The sequence below is a fragment of the Vanessa tameamea genome, chromosome 26, assembly GCF_037043105.1.
Source record: "Vanessa tameamea isolate UH-Manoa-2023 chromosome 26, ilVanTame1 primary haplotype, whole genome shotgun sequence".
NCBI classification, from domain to species: Eukaryota; Metazoa; Arthropoda; class Insecta; order Lepidoptera; family Nymphalidae; genus Vanessa; species Vanessa tameamea.
The window spans coordinates 6,705,028-6,724,655 of NC_087334.1; the positions used below are offsets into that span (position 1 = coordinate 6,705,028).

The 19,628-nt window shown below is 32.0% G+C and overlaps 1 protein-coding gene across 5 annotated transcripts in view; it reads left to right on the forward strand.

The window, feature by feature from the left end:
• The window catches only part of LOC113393854 (zinc finger protein rotund-like), a 167,470-nt gene that overhangs the window by 75,295 nt on the left and 72,547 nt on the right, over positions 1-19,628 (forward strand). For 2 of the 5 annotated variants that reach the window (XM_026630943.2, XM_026630944.2), the window contains exons 4-6: positions 201-281; positions 8,074-8,194; positions 10,132-10,274. In XM_026630943.2, the coding sequence (XP_026486728.1) occupies positions 201-281; positions 8,074-8,194; positions 10,132-10,274 (345 nt within the window). The remainder of the gene's footprint in view (positions 1-200; positions 282-8,073; positions 8,195-10,131; positions 10,275-19,628) is intronic. The other 3 variants (XM_026630945.2, XM_026630946.2, XM_026630947.2) reach the window with 3 other exon arrangements.

Genomic DNA, 19,628 nt, shown 5'->3' on the forward strand with positions numbered 1-19,628 from the left:
TTTCATACTAAGCACGATTACAAATTTACTCAAAGAAAATTCTATAGAAAATATATATGTAAAATATTTGTGTTTTATTTAGTAGTCAAATTAATGTATTTAAACGTATATAGTTACATAACACACAGATACAAATTAATAATAAATAATTGCTCTCACACATATAAAATAATAATATATAAATGTATATTGTCCGACAGCATTGCCAACAAAAAGATGGTCTGGATTACGCCGCGTGGTCGCGACCACGAGGCGCGATGACCATCAAACAAGGTTACGAGGTGAGAATCGTGGTCGATGTTTTAGATATATCGTGAACGCTTTTTAGTATTCATTATTATTTTATATATTTTTATCACTAGTATCATTCAGTGCTTCATTACATTCATTCAAATTCGAAACGACAATGTCAATCAGTAACAGTCATTATATAACGGTCATAAGTAGACGACAATTATTAGTTTGAAAATGTATTCGCATGTTTTCATATTTACAAATACTTGTTGAAATAGTATTGAAAATTAAAGTAAAGTAACATGCTGGAAGTATACTGCTACGATGAGGTTTTGAGCGTACCTGACAGCATTGATGTTGCATGTTGAATGTTGCACACACATGTGACAAGAGCAGGTTTCCTCGTGTTTTTCTTCATCACACTTAAACATGAAGATGTACTGTATAAATATACCAAGCAATTGCTGATCGATGGAAAGAAATGTACGTTACTTTCAACACAAGTCGTTTGATCTTGATAAGAGATTCCCAATGGATAGAACATAACCATAGATTTTGGGTTCAAATCCGTGCAAGAACTACTGTTTTTTAATGTGAGGACAATTCTAACATCATTCCACTCGGAGTCGAGTAGAAGGTTACGATGGTGTAGTACAAGCCCTCGTCTTAATAGGGCTTGATTGCTTGGTGGTAGGGCTTTGTTCAAGCCCTTCTGGTTAGATACCACTCATCCTCTATTGAGAGTAGGCATCAGTCCAAATGTGTACACAGACTTTTATTAATTTAATGAAGCCTTTAGAATATTAAACGTATGTTGATGTTTATAATGTGTGATTTATTATATTTCATAATAGTATCTCATTGATTTGCGCTTTCAAATTTCAATGACGTCATTAGGTTATGAGACGACTCACAGCACGACAGGATTTGGAATACGACATGCGATATGAATGCACGCGCCACACTCCTGTTTACATTGGATCCGATAGCTTAATTTTGTTTTATTAAATTCCAAGAGATATGTCATGATGTCATGTCAAATTCTATTAACGTAATACTTGACAGTATAATTAAAAAAAAAAAGAAATATTTTAATCTAAGAAGGATCTTACAAAAAAATTTCAATCATATTAAACTGAATGCAAAGCTACCATCGATTCGCAATATAGTTTCTATATAGAAAAACTATCAAGATACTGGAATAGTTACTATTTTTGTATCATGACATACAATCACCTATAATTAAATTCACATGTTCTGTATGGAAATCAACGAAAACAAACTCTACGCCTTTATATCGACTACATAAAAGTATTCTTATATTGTGTAATATTTTTTAATAGGTGACGTAATAATTACACATTAAATATAATAAGATACTTGCCTTATAGTAAAAAAAATCTGTAATCCGTCACAATTTTAGTGGATAATATTTTTAATTATCCATAAAACTTACTTCTCTACTAATATTATTATGAGGTAAAATTTGTTCCAATTCAACAATTTATTCCCTAGAAACCTACATAATTCCTGACTGATATAGAGTATATATTATATTTATATCATATTTTTATTAATAAATTTCACCCCTCTGGAGCAGATCGCTAGCATATTATAAAAAAACATATTCAAACTCAGTTCGTTAGTTTATCTTAACTCTGTATCAAGTCCTAATATATTTTAATAATAAGTCCGATTAATAAATTAAACTCAGTATGAATAAGCGTCAAACGTCTAGTCCAACGGTTTTGTTTTGTCTTCGTGTCAAAACCACTGCGTTATCTAATTTTAACATATCCGTCATATAGAATGATATTCCTCCTTAGGGAGTCATAACACAGGGGCCAGAATGACAAAGAACTCTCATTTGCAACTGTCCCCTACAGCGGTAACGCCTCCATCTGGACTTTCTGGAGATTTTTAGTACTCATTGCATCAAATAGATCAGATCAGTTATATCTACAATAGATTAATATGAATTTAACAGAGGCATTTATAATGAAACATATACTCGGTAGTAGGTTATAGTGCAAGTTTATCTGGGTGGGTACCATCCACTCATCGCATTGACTACCGCCAAAGACAATACTCAGTATTTGAAACGTTAGTGACTACAGAACCAAGGGTGCCCAAGGGATATACATCTTAGTTCCCAACAACAAAAATAAGATGAGTGTGTGGCACCCAGACGGGCTTACACAAAGCCCTAACACAAAATAAACAAAAAAGTCATACATATCCCTTGTAAAGATTTCTTCCAGTACACACAAGAAGAAATACACACAGTTATATTATACAGGTAGGAGGAAACACGTGTGACTTAATTTCGTTTCTTCATAACCCGATACATCTACATTATATCTTAAATATTTGTAACACAGGGTTTATTATCGTTCCATTTTATTATACAAAATTTAAATAATAACGAAATGTATATTAAAAATCTTAATTGAAAACAAATAGCTATTTAGGTGTGTAAACTTGGATTGTGTTGTCATAATTACCAAAACTGTAGACGTGTGTGTGTTAAATACACTTGCAAGATTATGTGTCAAGTCTATAAATATAATATTCACGTATATTTAATACTATTATTTAAAGGAAATTAAAACGAATGGGCACTAAATTTTCAATCCAATTCTTTGCTCAATGGTTTTCGTCTATGGACAAAAGATTTCAAACTTAAAAATAAAACCTGTACAAACATATCCCAATAAAGTATAAATCTTATCACCCATTACATAAAACCTCAAAACTTAGCTATATAACCCTAAAATTGCTATGTGGGTCGGAAAAACACGACTGTTTGTTACCGGCGGGGCAGTTTACGTCAAAACTCGCTATTAACGACGATAGATGGCGCTGTTCTAAAGAATCTTCAGCGAGTCCGGACGTTGACGCAAGTTATTTTTCTTTTACGACATTGTGTAAAAGTATTTTTCGTTGAATAACGCGATCTATACCCTGTAGTTGAATGTAATTTAAACTTTAAACCGGAAAGGTTTTGAACGTTCGATATCGTTACTGAATATGATACGAAGCAACTTAAAATGAAGGACTTAACCAATTCAATATTAACGAGGCTACAATCTTGGCTCTATTTCATACAATTGCTCTAGAGAGTTTTATAAAATGTATTTGTACTAAATCAGCTTGAACATCAGACAGTAGCTATTAAATTAAATCACAATATTATTTACAAATTCATTCATTAAGCTGTTTACAAAATTATAAATTTATAATTGAATCTAAAGTCGATACACAGCAGGCATCGAATCAGTTAACCGAAGCTCGTTAAGCTTTTAAATTTTGAATAAACGTTCGATAAAAAAAAAACAAACTCAAATTTACTTTTTTGAGTTCGGAAAGCGGCTTCGTTTATACTTAAATGTATTACCGCTGCAATACTTTTAAGAACAACCTTATTTATACTCTCGGCGCCATTTTAAAGTAATGACTACATGAAACATTCTAACCCTAAACTGCGGATATGATCACTTAAATTAAATTTCACGTCCCGTGTCGGGCGTTATCTTGAAATTAATTTTCAACGAATAACCCATCGGTTTTGGGACCCGAATAGTTTGTGATTTATTATTTGTTTTGGCCGAGTTTATAAATATTATTTTAAGGTACATATTATACAGTGTATAATATTTTTTAATTATTCATTTTGACAGATTCGTTAAATTGCTTATTTTTCATTTATTTCAAAAACAAAATATACTTTACTCAAATATGGCTTTGATGATTGAATTCAATTTTGACCGGTTCGGAATGTAGATTCTATCCAGAAGAACCGGCATGAATCTCAGTAGTTGCTATTTTCTGTCAATCAATTCAGAATATTAAATACAATAAGTTAATTATTAATTATTCATCAATTCTACCTCCACACTTTAATATCATCTAATAATCCTTTATCAAATAATACCTGACTGACTTTTCTTAACATGTACATATGTAATTGATTTTTATTAATTTTCTAAAGTAAACGCAAGTGTATGTACATACATATATTTATATCGTAGTACTGAATATATTTTAAATTCATAAGTATTGTTATTGGATAATATTTATATCTCGTATGATAAGATTTTTTATTACATGCATTATATAATATACACATAACGTCCTTAGTTTTTTGTCGATTCTTATTGAACATAGTGTATATCTCGGACTGATAGCTTACATATAAATTAATTCTGTAAACACTGAACTCGAGTTCTAAGTTAACATTATTGATAATGATGGATTTATGGATCTTTGTTACTCTAATACACAAAAATTGCCAAAGATTTGAATGATATTTGAAATAGAAACGATTTATATTTATACGCAGACGTACCCGCGTCTATTTTTATATTATCAATATTATATTTTCATACGAAAATGTATTAATATAATTCTAATGATTGATAAATATCAAGTACATGTACTCTAGTTTAAAGTATTCATTTAAATATATTAATTAATGCGTTTTATGTATAACAGGTTTCTTGATATCCTGTCGTTGAAAATAATTAGACATTAGTTAAAATCATAAATGATTTAATCAATCGGATTGTTAGAAAGAGATCGATGATAATTTTAATACCACGAATTGAAATTAATTAAACATATCAGATTAATTACATAAAAGTATATATTTATCAGTATCACCGGTAAAATAACAGTACCAAATATATATGTAATATTTTCGCTTAAGAAACTTAATATTACTATTTTATTTAAACTAAATTCCTCATATTTTAATTACTATTACTCTAAATTTAAATAGTAAAAATGATTTATTAAAGTAACATTCATAAATGAAGCATTTACCTTTTTCATCGACTTTTATTATTTTTTATAAAATGATGATAAAAATATAAACACGATTGATGTAGAGTACAGTACATATATATTTATTAGTATATTAATAATACATTTTTGAATTATTATTCTGAATTATTTGTATTTTAAACTTTATATTAAACTAGTGATTGGCCGCTGCTTTAGTGTTTGGTCGTCAGTTGTTAAATATAAAAAGTAGCGTATGTCCTTCCTTGAGCTTTTAAGCTTCCTTCGTGACAATTATCAAATTCTGTTCAGCGGTTTGGGCCTGATAGAGCAACAGACAGACAGTCAAATAGAGTTACTTTGTATATTGGTAAAGGTTGCTTATTGAATAAAATGTATTTTGAATTTTATTTTGAAAAACACTAACCTTGTTCATATCATAGTGTACCGTAGTAATATCGTTGTCTATCAAGAATTTATCGATAAATATCGTAAATAAAACCGACACTATATAAAAACCAACAGCCTCTAACTCAGAGTAACGCTGCTAAAACGCGAGCTGTTGGATAAAAGTACGACAGAAATCAGCGATTATTGTATAGATTTGAACCCACAGTACTCATTTAATTAAACAAACCACTCACAATTAAATTGAAAAACAGTTACATTGATTTCGTTGCCGAAGTTATAACGACTTCTATTCGCACCGAGTAGGATAATTCAATAACTTATAAGGACCGACCACAATACATTACTTACAAGTCATTTGGCACGTGGTCACGCTTCATTACGAGTGTTCCTATAAACTACGCTAAAATATTAGTTCTGGACTGCCCACTGAGGAGTCCTTATCTAAATTTACGTACAAAGGGGTTTGAATTGCATAACGATTGTGACAATATATCTTATGTAAATATTGTTTTAATTGGTAATAAATATCGTATTCATTCTTCTCAATCGAATCAACGATCCGAAAATGTATGTTTACATTGAAATGAACCTTGTAAAATGACGATTTTAAAGCGTTTCAAGGGCTTACTTAAATAAATTACGTTTTAGTTTTAATATTTTTAGTCTTTATTACACGAACGTAATGTTTGGCTTTATCACAAATAGTAATATCTCTCAAACTTCTATCCTAAATTAAAGGAGAAGGACAAAAATCAAACACGGTGTGAACGTACAATTAAAATTATCATAATGATCAAGATGTTCGGAAAATTCGTTTTCAGTCAATTTAAATATGTAGGTATAGAATAGATTCTATATTTAAATTGAAACGCACACCGCTGAAACTTAAATTCTTTATTTAAATTTCAATAGTGTGCGTGTAAATTTAATCATGTGTTAATTATAATTAAGCTTAGTACAGTACAGTACCAGCCTGTAAATTTCCCACTGCTGAGCTAAGGCCTCCCCTCCCTTTGAGGCGAAAGTTAGGAACATATTCCACCACACTGCTTCAATCCGGGTTGGTAGATTCACATGTGGCAGAATTTCATTGAAATTAGACACATGCAGGTTTCCTCACGATGTTTTCCTTCACCACCGAGCACGAGATGCATTATAAACACAAATTAAACACGTGAAAATTCAGTAATGCTTGCCTTGGTTTGAACCCGCAATCATCAATTAAGATGCACGCGTTCTAACCACTACGCCACCTTAGCTCTTCTATATAATTTAGCTTATACGAGTCGATTTATATTTGGATGTTATTGTTAATCAAATTGAATCATTTAATCAATATAAATCATAATTCAAAACAGAACTTCGAATTCGAAAGCAAACTTGAACAAAAACACCAATCCTACCTCCGTCTATGATTTATTTGACCACCGTCTATAACTCAAGCGCGTGCAGTGTTTGACAAAGTGACCATATTTTACACTATTACCCTTATAGTACACCGGACACTTCCCGTGATAATTCAAGGGTTGAATGTCATTTAGGAGCATGAATTATGACACCACTTAATCAGTGTTAATTCAGTATTCAATAATAAAGTCTCGTAAATATCATGTATGGATTCGGTGGAGTTTAATTTTCTGAAATTATGAAATTGTATTTATAAGTAGCTCGTTACGTTTGTAATCATTTTCTAACTAAGAATTATACAAAACCGTCCTTTTTCGATATTACACAGGTTAAGCTGAGTTTACACTTGCGTTAAATTTTAATTATATTTATAGAATATCAAGTAAAAGTAACAGAAACTAGATGTTGAATGGAGCAAAGGACTTCTCACCTCTTCAGGAAATCATAACATATGGTGTATACATTCGTGAACGAATTTCATCCGATACAAACAGTTTTCTTCACGATGTTGCCAGATTTAAAAATAATACTCAAAAAATATTGCTCCAAAAATGTATTAAGCTTGTTAAACAAGTTTGATGTAATTAAGAGAGTTTTGATTGGTTTTAGTGTCATAACGATTAATGATTGTTATGAGATTAAAAGTTATCTCTAAGATTCTGTATGAAGTTTAATCCATCATAATACGAAACTGACCAGTGGAGATGATCTTTAAGAAGAAGTCGAAGTTGTTTATTAAGTAATTTCGTAGAACACGATCGTGAAACATTGGAAGGTATTTACGCATCAAAATTGCGTATCAATGTAATTCAGTTTTCAACATTGCACGAGTGAGACATGAAGTGAGTCCGTTCTGAATATCACTTAAGTACGGTAAACTATTCTGTAAAAACTGTAGACGCTCCATTCTCGAATCAGTCGTGAAATGTCCGAAGTGATTTACAGTGATATGCTATTTTGATACTTGTTTCATTTAAATCTCATAATTATAGAAGTCAATGTCGCATATTTTTACTTGTCACTTCATGACGTTTCACAATCGTGTACGAATCTACGTTGCGTTCCGAGTATGTCCTTACAGAATAATTTCTATGATCCTAGCGCTATGAAACAATACGACAATCTAAAAAAATATAATATTATGTATAAAATAGTTTTTTTTTTGTTATAAACAATGAATACCTACATTAAGAAATTTAAAACAAAATAAATAACTAAATCAATTTTCCCCTTTTCCAGGCCAAGATGAGCACAGGGGACGGCACTGTTGGTGGTCATCAGAAAGCAGACGACAGACTCGGCCATCACCAGTCTATGAGCCAGATGCTGTACGGCGCAGGTCTCGGACCAGGTCGGTCCGGTTAGTATCTAAAGTAGATAGAATTTCAGGCAGGAATTTAAAGAAGTCTAGTCTACGAATATAGATGTAAATAATTGTTGGAATAATCTTTCGCATAAACCGTTGAAGTATTCTACAGTTTATATCGGAGACGATGTTAGCTATTGCATGTTCTTAGGGAAGAAGGAGAAGATTAAACAAAACTTAAATCAACATATTCCTTATCATACGTTCTGCTTATAGTCCAACTATGTTATGCACTACAAACAATTCTCGCTTAATAAGTATTTATTGATAATGTAACACTATTCCACTGAACTACTTATAACCACTTTAATTTGACTACCATAGGTCCGATGTATTCCAAAATCAAAATGTTTAAGTAGGCTTTTACAAGCACTTTTGAATCGTCATTTAACCAACTATATTAAGTGAAGCTACCACCGGTTCGGAATGCAGATTCTACAGGGAAGAACCGTATAAGAACAGTATTACTCTTTTCCAACATTTAAAAATGCAAAGTTGTGTTATTTTAACTAAATACAATTACATACGTATATAACACATCGTGCCTGGAAGTCAACAAGTATTCCGAGCGCTAATATCAGAATCTGTGTTATTTTCAATAGCCCATTTAATCAAGATGCTTATTTTTTTCACTATATCAAACAAACTGTCAACCCCCCCCCCCATTTTACCCCCTCGAAATCGGAATCGGCTTAAGCTTGAAGAGGTAACAGACAGATTTTCGCATTTGTAATATTAGTATAGATCATACCTACTTAAATCACTCGGCTATTTAAAGACAAGATTTCGAATCGGACTAGCGGTTTCCGATATACGCACCAAAATATACACCCTCTTTCGTATTATAATATAAATATGGATATGTATAAGAAACTGGTTTCGCTGTATGTCTATTTATGGATTTCAATATTCAAGTTTAACTGTCAATTGCTGAAAGCCACACTCGCTTATTGCAAAAATGTCTTAATGTTCTGCTAATTTAAATTTACTAGTATTCGTCCGATGATCGAAATTCAAATATAATCTATATTGAAAATTTAAAGTATGAATTTGAATGTTGCAGACAGACCTACTAAAATACAATATTTTCTAGTACAGATTCGCGCGTTTCGCACATAAGACAAGTAAAAAACATACCTCGAAATATTTTGCAAGAATATGACACGTTTGTAAAATTTATATTGTTATATAATTAAAGTTGAGATATAATATTTCCTATTTCCTTCCTCGAGGCTCAAACTTCCTCCATACTAAATTCTACAACTACAACTATAAACTTATTCAGATGCTTTTGTTGTGCAGAAAATGGGAACTAAAACACCTTCGAGTCTTTGAACTAGAGCAATAAACAATATTGATAAATTAATAAATTTGACGACCTATTTTTGACGACCTCCGTGGACGAGTAGTGTGTACACCGGTTTTCATGGGTACGCCACTCCGAGGTCAAAAAAGTTCATTAGTTTTCTATGTTGTCTTGGGTCTGAGTGTGTGTGGTACCGTCGTCACTTCTGATTTTCCATAACACAAGCGCTTTAACTACTTACATTGGGATCAGAGTAATGTATATGATGTTGTGCAATATTTATAAATGATAACATCACGCCTACCTACCCTAACGAAGCACATTGTCCAATAGATTTTGGACAAGACAGCTCTTTGACTAATATATTTATATAATAATAACTAAAACTCATAACACATATACTTGTAACTTCGGCTAATGTGCTCTTGGTGTATTTAGTAAATGTAAAAAATAAGTAGATAGATAGATATTATTAAATCGGACTTTTTGCCGCACACGATAAAACCAAATATCTATAAAAGTATGATTACATTAACAGGTTTATTGCTAAAATTTAATTAAAATAACGAATATATAATTGCAAATTATTTAATCTTTTATGAATCTCTTTCCCCTGTCTCTCCAGGGTCATCGTCCTCGTCGCCAGTAGGGGGCACGAACACCGGCAGTGGTCTGCTAGTCGTCCCTCAGCCCCTGGGCAAGGGGCCTACAAAACTACAGCCCCTGCACACACATGCGAGGAAGTATCATTGCAAGATGTGTCCACAGGTACCATAAAATATTATTTTTTATACATCTCTACGTTGTATAAACTTTTGTATATTTATATACTACTATAGATTTAATGTATTACTTAAAACCATCATACTTCATCAGTTTGGCTGACGCTTAGGGTAATCCTTTGCTCTTAAAGGTTGTAGTATGAATTTATATAACCTTTCACTTTCCTAAAGAAATGAGTCCATTGGTCTAAAACATTTTATTTTAATCTGACTAGTATTCTTGCGAATATTTTAATCGATGTTGGGGCTTTGTGTAAGTTTGTCTGGGTAGATATGACGTCACTTTTTCTACCGCCAAAAATAAATACTTGGTATTATTGTCCGGTTTGGAGGGAGTGCGAGGCATTACCGCAGGCACAAGTTAGTTCCCAAGGTGCAATGATGTTATAAAGAATGATTAATATTTCAATCATATATGATGCTTAATTTATTATAGTTTCAATGTATATGTGGTCACCACATATCATCAGTTAACCTACTTGCCAGACTACCTTACTTGTATACCTTTGATAAATTAAAAAAAAATCGAATTTTTGTTTTTGGCATAGCTTGCTTCAAACAATCATTCATTTGATTGACATTTATGTTAATTATTATATATTCATTTGTATATATTGCAAATGAGATATTAATAATAGCATTTAGTGTACAAGTATGGAATAATCCGAAACGTTGGCAAAGATGGCGCGATTTCGAAGGCAAAACGATAATGAACCAGCAGTCACTCATCAAAATTCAATTCGTCGAACAAGTAGCGTCGGCATAAAAAAAAGATACGACATATTTTTTACTTGTAATAAATAGTATCGTGTAACTTCTACTACTTCACTCACTCAGAATTCGCTTTGTATGTCTGTGGTATCTATAATTCAAATCATAATTCTTTAATAATGTTGTTAAAATACCAAAGTATATAATGTTGACGACCTCCGTGGTCGAGTAGTGTGTACACCGGTTTTTCATACACCATTTCGATTCCCGGCCGATTCGATGTAGAAAAAAGTTCATTAGTTTTCTATGTTGTCTTGGGTCTGGGTGTTTGTGGTACCGTCGTTACTTCAGATTTTCCATAACCCAAGTGCCTTAGCTACTTACATTGGGATCAGAGTATGATGTTTTCAAATATAAAATAAATAATTTATACCGAGTCCATTATTTGCTTTTATTTACAATTATTATTATTTGAAAACAAAATGTTATCTATAAATTAATTATTATACGATTAAAAAATTTAATACGTTTTTCTTCTGACGCTTTCACACACAAATTGCAATCAATGACACTATTTCGTTTTTACTCGTCTCGTCTAACTGATACGCAATCATACAAATTATGCACAGCTTTCGCAATTAATTAAAAGTATATTTTTTTTAATTTAGTTATTTTTATATTACGTGTTCTTTCTTGCGTATGATTATGTGACTTAGAAAGAGATGAAAATAGGTTAATTAATTGCTACTTTAACGCGATACAAGATCTTGCTATTGTGCTGACTCTGTTCTTTAAATATTGACAGTACGCTGACTTGTAATAGTTTGTTTAAGCATTTGTGTATTATTTATTTCTAATTAAAGCTCTTTAAACTTATTACACTGGATCAAAAGACCTGATAACCATTGTAGTTAGTTTAGAGGTTGTGAACTGTTTCAGATTTATTAAATAAAGAATCTGTCGAATTAGATACCGAGTCATAGGTTCGAATCTTGGGTCGGGCCAAGAAATATATTTTGATTATATTTGTCAAAAGATACGAAATTACAACTGTTGAGAAATTAGCTGGTTTACTAAGTTCTGGGCTCTGAAAGCCATTAATTCTAAGCTTGATTTCTATGACATGCATTTGTGAACTTCTCAACCTATGTACTACCTCTCTAAACATCTGTTTGCCAAAAGCGAGGACTACCCATCTGGGTAGTCCTCGCTTTTGGCAGCCGTCCCGAGAGATTACCTTAACTTAGATTTATTTATATTTGTAGAGTGTCGTAGTTCAAATGAACTAAAACAAACGTGCCACTATTATTATCTTGGTACGCGTGACAGCTTTACTTGTGTGCGTGTACTTAGTGGCTAACAGTTGGCTATTATTTTTTTCGACGCGTTCTCAGACAGACAATTTAGATAAATAAATAATGTCAATTTCTTAATTCAATTATGATTTAACACAAATTTTGTTTTTATAATTTTTATGTAATTTAACTTACTACGTGCGATGCCACGTTACAGATATAATATTAGTATAAATTGTCAATAGCGTAATAATTTAAGGGGCGCCTAGTGATGTAAAAAGTCGCAGGTTCGATCTTGAACCATATGCTATGTCGTCCCCACTAAATATGAATAGTAAATAGGAATATTAGTAATGTCTTTATAAAAATATATTAAAGCATAATATTATGTATCGTGTAATTTTTAGAAAAGAAAAAATTTTCACCTTGAAAATCGGTGCCAATAGAAAGTAAAAATAAAATAAAAATATCAAAATACCGAAAACATTTCACAACTGGCGGGCCAAATTGCAGGCAAAAAGTTCCAAAACAAAAGGATTCTTTCTTCTTTATTTTCGCTAATTAAAAAAAAACAAACAACAATGCAATTAGTATTCGATCTTAACATGAGAGTCACAAAGTTGACAATAGATTGATTATCGTCGAGACCACGTGGTCCTAATCAGAATCGAGAGCTCAACTGAAGAATGTCATCGCAAAAATGCAGGCTGCCGCTGACGACAGACGGACTGACAAAAAGTTGAATCGTCCAATACTTATTGCGTTTGTGTAAATTTTTGGATTCCTGGGGTTAAGGATCCAATCGAAAGTTCGCTAACATTTACTGATTTACCGACTCTTACCAATAAGATGATTTTGTTATAACGTTACAGTAATTCACGAGTGACCCAGTGGACGTGGAACGTAATTTCAATTGAGGAATACGTTTTTCTTGCTTTTTTTTTATTTATAATTGTGAAAAATGCGAGGAATATCATCGGATATATCTTTTTAGCTCATGAAGACTGTATGGGTAGGTTACACCCACTTATCATGTATTCTACCGGCATTCAGCAATACTTAGTATCTTTGTGTTCGGGTTTGAAGGGCGACTGAGTGAAAATACAGGTGGACATAACATCATCATCATCAAAAGTTTCTAAGGTTGGTAGTGCATTGACGATGTAAGAAATGTTTAATATTTCTTACTGATGGTGGTACTTACCATCAGATGGCTTATTTGTCTCTATATGTGTGTGTCATATATGTATTAAGGGTTGGTGTCGCGCCAAAATTAATATCTAACTGTCATAGCTAACCAGTTGAATGAACTTTGAACTATTATAGAACACGTGATAGTATTTACTAACGGAACAAGAAAAAACAATAATAACACTATATCAACAGACCCCTTGGTTTGCAACTAGGTACGTCTCACACTACGTTTTTTTTTTTTTAACAGACAAAGCCGCGTTTGTAGCACTTGTAATATAAAACAATTATTTTGATACGAATCTCGTTTCAAAAAAAAAATTTTACAAAACACAAGTTGAATTTCTGTCGTGTTCTCGTATGCTTAATTAAAACTCGAATACAAAATTGCGAAGGCCTTGCCTTTGTAATGTCACAATTGGGAATCGAAGGAGTGACACATAGGCATTTACGCACACCTTGCCTTTAGTTCAGTTTTGATAATGTCGTTCAAACATATTGCTATATTAATAAGATATATATTTTTGTAATAGTGATCGATCGTTTCTGTTTAAGTTAATTTTATGAAGCCTTCAAAGTTATCGTTTGTCACCTGACTTTAAAGTTAAGTAAGTTATATGTTCGTGTGTTTTGTGTATATTTAACAATGACTCGAAAAGGTCTAGAACAATTTTGATTATTCGAACTTTATTCCATTGAAGGTAACTGTTTTAAGAGTAGCTATTTTGAACGTAAACTATAACAGAAATATTTATTTATTTATTGAAATCAGAAAAAAGTTTTACTTATGTGATATATCTTTGTATATTTTTCATGATTATTTTTATATTTTTCAATTACATGACTACGATTTGATTATTTTGACGGTGTTATATTTTAACAGATTTGGGTTTGGTCTCGTTTTATTTATGAAAATTGCTAAATGTTTCATTAACTACTAGTGTTCGTCAACCTAACAGGCTTAGTTCAGATTATTTAAAACACTGTATTAATATAAAATATTTAAAAACACGTCTTAATTAAAGAAATTGTCTGCTGAGAAAATAAACCGTTTTTATTTTGCTACCGTTCTCGACTTCAAATGAATTTTTTGTTACTATTAAAGATATTATAATATATATTTTTTATTATTTACATAAACTAAATATTAAAATATAATTAAAATAGTTAAAAGATTAAATTAATCAGTAATTACAAGTAGCGGCAAATTAAATAGGATATATAATGTTTATTAAAAATCATTTAACATGATCAAAGACGGGACGGATCGCTAGTATACATATGTCTGTGAACACAAAAAAAGTTAAAATTCTGAATTTAAAAAATGTTTTATCAACAATAAAAAGATTCTAATAAACTATTCTAGCGGGAGTTCGCGCTCTTTTGAAATCCGCCGCCGACGTCAAAATTACTATCAGCCCCTTAATTACTGCACAAAGACTGCACAGATTAAATAGAACGTTCATTTTTTTAATTACATCTATTTTTATAACTGGATTTAAACAAACGAAAAGAGGTTATATAATTAAGAAGTTTGTATATGTACGTAGAAAATAAATTACTCTAATTGTATTATAATTACAAGTTTTTTTGGAAACAGGTGTATTAATTCAATTTGTAGTTATTTCATCAAAAAAACTTACTTTTAGCAACAACAACAATAATAGATGTAAATTCTTTCGAAATAATATATTTATATTTGATTAAATGAATAAAATCATTATTCCTTGCCGATGGTAAGCCTTAATGTATAAAGTAGATATATTTTTATTGTTATGCAATATTTAATGAACACACTTAAATTTGTAATGTCCATCCGTCACAACTTCGTACGGGTGAAATAAATATATATACTGATATATTTAAATTAGTTATTTAAAAAAAAACATCCTGTATGCCGATCGATTTCCTTCAAACAACGATACAATGGCGCACAAAAGTACGCGTCGGTATTCTAATTTAATATTCCTTATGTAGTTAACGTCATTCCTTAAATATCATCATTATACTGTGATTTAGTTCAATGGCAACGTTTCGATCGGTTCACCAAAATTAAGAATACGCAATAACTTCTAACACACTCCGAACGATCATACAAATTTCTATCATTTTGTCAACCGGTCAAGTCGTTTGTGATTTTCATATATATTACAAGCAAAATTGAACTGTAGCTCAACGGTAAAAGATCTGTAATAAATAAACGAATAACGCTGATGTCACCATTTGAAAATACGTAATGTACTTGAATGACCAAGATTTGTTTAAGGCAATATTGACTTTAGTATCTTTAATTTAAGATTGCTTTTTGGTTGTCATGGTGTTTTCTTTTCGTAGTTTCGTTGGACAGGCACTTATAGGCGCGTATTTATCACGAAATGAAAATCGCATCCGAGTTCCGGTCATCTGTCGGTTTCCTGAGGTGCCTAAACGACGTTTTTTATGACATCCCATTTACTCGCCCCGGGTACATTTCATTTGACTGGCTTTTTGCTTAGCTATAAGGAACTGTTTTACTAATGGGGTGGATGATAGCAGACTTGTTTGTGGTAGATCCCTTCCCTGGCTGAGCTAAGCTTTGGTATGTTTTTTGTGTTTGCTCATATAAGATTCATAGCTCATATTAGGTCGTCCTCTTCCCCTCCATCCCTCTACGCTCAAGCCATCACTATTTTACCAAATTATAAAAGTTTAACTGTGCACATAAAATACCAACTTGACTAGTCGAGTTACGACGTTTATGTTCGTGGTGATAAATGTAAGATATCCGACCTCTTGAAGTGATTAACAAATACGTGATCTCACTTCGTCATTTCCTTCGTAACAATGATAGAATCAGAGATAGAGGCAAAGCGCGTCGAAGCCGATTGCGGTTTATACTCACGAAGCATCGCCGTTACGACTGATTCTAGGAAGGCGAGATAGTAGGCCAACAAAATAGTTATAATGTCTGTTAGTAACATATATGAACCACCGCTTATACAGTTAAAAAATCTAAAGAGATTTTAACGTAATCGACCCGATTAAAAATTTCGAACCCAGGATCTCATAATATTTGGCTATTAAAACTACTTATTAGAGCCGATATGGCCCTATGCTTAGAACGCGTGCTTCTTAACCGATGACCACGGATTCAAACCCAGGCAAGCACCACTGAATTTTCATGTGCTTAATTTGTGTTTATTATTCATCTCGTGCTCGGCGGTGAAGGAAAACATCGTGAGGAAACCTGAATGTATCTAATTTCACGAAATTCTGCCACATGTTTATCCACCAAACCGCATTGGAGCAGCGTGGTGGAATATGCTCCAAACCTTCTCCTCAAAGGGAGAGGAGGCCTTAGCCCAGCAGTGGGAAATTTACAGGTTATTAATGTAATTTAATTTAAAACTACTTAAGTCACTAGAAACGCAAAACATAAAACAGTTTACAGAGTAATGTAATGGTTTAGTTAGCTACATAGCAACAACAAGTCTCCTCGTGAGTACCATTGAACCCAATAAGCTGTTGACGTTTATTCATGTTCCGAAGATCGTGTTAGCTTGCTATCATTACATTTAATCTGATATTTTATCAGAATAATTAGTTCAGCATTTTCCTTAGCTCGGAATTTATTGGTCCTTTAGAACAGGTGGCTATGGTTGTATTAAAAATTGTAACTGTCATCCTATCCATACTAGATCGTATTATTTTATGAAAATATCAAATTAAGTTGTAATTTTTATTAGAATTATAAAATTATGACATTATAGACTATTTTTATTTCATCTTTTTTAAATAAAGTTGTCAGTCAGGCAGGAAAAAAAAATTGCATTTGTGTTCCTGTGTGTTGTGTATTGCTAACGTCTTAAATAAATATCATATATGTTCTGTTTTTATCTGAATTGATATCGTTAGTTCGAATGGTACACACAAACTGTAATAAGCTATCAATGAAAAAAGTTTTTTTTTTTTCATAAGAAACAATGTTACTGGATATAGCAGTCTAACAACCTTATTATTAAAAATTACATGAATTCTAAGTTTCAAATTTAAAGTATTTCTTTAAATATTAATAACAATATACCTATTCTTATTTTAATTATTAAAAACAAAACATTTTATATACTGACAAATCCTATTTAGTTTGGACTCATACATTGTATATACCTAGTAAATATACATATGTACTGCATACAACATAGTATTCCAATTCAATATAAAAACACTATAAATCAAAGAAATCATAACATTTAGAATGATAACGAGCAATTACTTCTTGGTATTAATGTATGGAGGCAAACTTTATATAGAAGGAGGCACGTTGCGCGCGCGCCGGCAGGTGAGCAGCGCATGCGCCGTAATTAAAACTTGTCACGGGAACCGCTTGCGATTATTAGCGTGGAGCCATTGAAAAAGAGGTATGGAAGGGTAAAGCGTAACAAATGCTTGCAACATAATCTTGACCAGTTAACAAAGGATATGTTACAATTATAACATATTTAATGTTAGGGAGCCGAAATGGCCCAGTGGTTAGACCGCGTGCATCTTAACCGATGATTTCGGGTTCAAACCCAGGCAGGCACCACTGAATTTTTATGTGCTTAATTTGTTTTTATAATTCATCTCGTGCTCGGCGGTGAAGGAAAACATCGTGAGGAAACCTGCATGTGTCTAATTTCAACGAAATTCTGCCATATATGTATTCCACATTAGAGTAGGTGGAATATGCTCCAAAACTTCTCCTCAAAGGGAGAGGAGGCCTTAGCCCAGCAGTGGGAAATTTACAGGCCGCTAATGTAATGTAATGTAATGTAAAACGTGCTACGATTACGTAAGATATTATGATCCACATAGATCATAACATATAAATATAGTCTACACTTTTCTCATAATGATACTAACTAACTCTGAAATATTTTTCCAAATCAATCTGCTAGATATTGAGATTGGCACTATCAAACAAACATACCTTCAGTTTTTCAATTTTAATATAGATTACTTATAAGTAGCATAAAATATTATAAGCGGTTATCAATTTATTTAGATTCAAGTTTCAATTTCGAAACTTTGTCTAAACTTCAATAGAATTGAATAAACTAAATTAAATGTATCAAAAGAACACAATTTTACGGCAAGCAAGTTAAACTTCACTTTCTATTAAAAATGTTTTAGTATCCAGTTTTAACTGGTTTATCAGATCGGATGTCTTGCAGTAGCTTCACCAGAACCATACAAAGCTAGAACAATTGTATTACGTCCTTCGACCGCATTTCGGTTAAAAAAAAAGTATCTCCCACACGCCTATTTCATGCCCCGCGCGTTCAAGCAAGCGTTAGACATGCAATTTACAATTTTCATATATAATCTGCATTAACGACCGTTAAACAGTTGACTTATCATTTTGTTGTTAATTTACGACACTATATTAACTTGACAGGTTAAAATATTTGCAAAACATGGACAAGGTATAGCGGAAACACGTAATTGTCTCCTTGAGATAGGCGGTTATAGATCGCACTGGAGATAGTCCGACACGCTTTCGTATTAATAACGTGAAATAGTCAAGACTCCTTTTTATATTGTTCATACATCATTTTGATTAAATAATGAACACGTATGGGATGTTTTTTTATCGCTTATTTTTGAAACAGTGAAGTAAGTCTCTACATGTTCATTGACTGGACTGAAGTCTCCTGCAAAAGAGAAACTTCTTTTCTTTAATATGGTTTGGTGGATATGACATTTGACAGTTTTTCAGCTATGCCATATGTAAGGCTTCTTCTTTTGCAGTTCCACAACGCTGCTTCGATAGTTGGTGGATACACTTGAGGTAGTTTTTCATCCATCACATCCTGGTGAGGTTTTCTCATGATGCTTTCGTTCACCACAGAGCACGAATTATAAACACAAACAAAATGTATTATAAATTTGGTGATGCTTGCCTAGATTCAACTAAATCTTCACTTAATATTTCACAGCTGTATCAAGTTCTGATATTATAGGTAACACGAACTTTTTTGACTAATCGTTCATTAATATATCTGTAATTTTATTTGATATCTGTATAATATTTTATCAAATTGTCACCAACATATAATATATTTTTAATATTCACATATATAGTATGCATTCAGTATATATGCGAAGCGTTACCCCCAAAATAA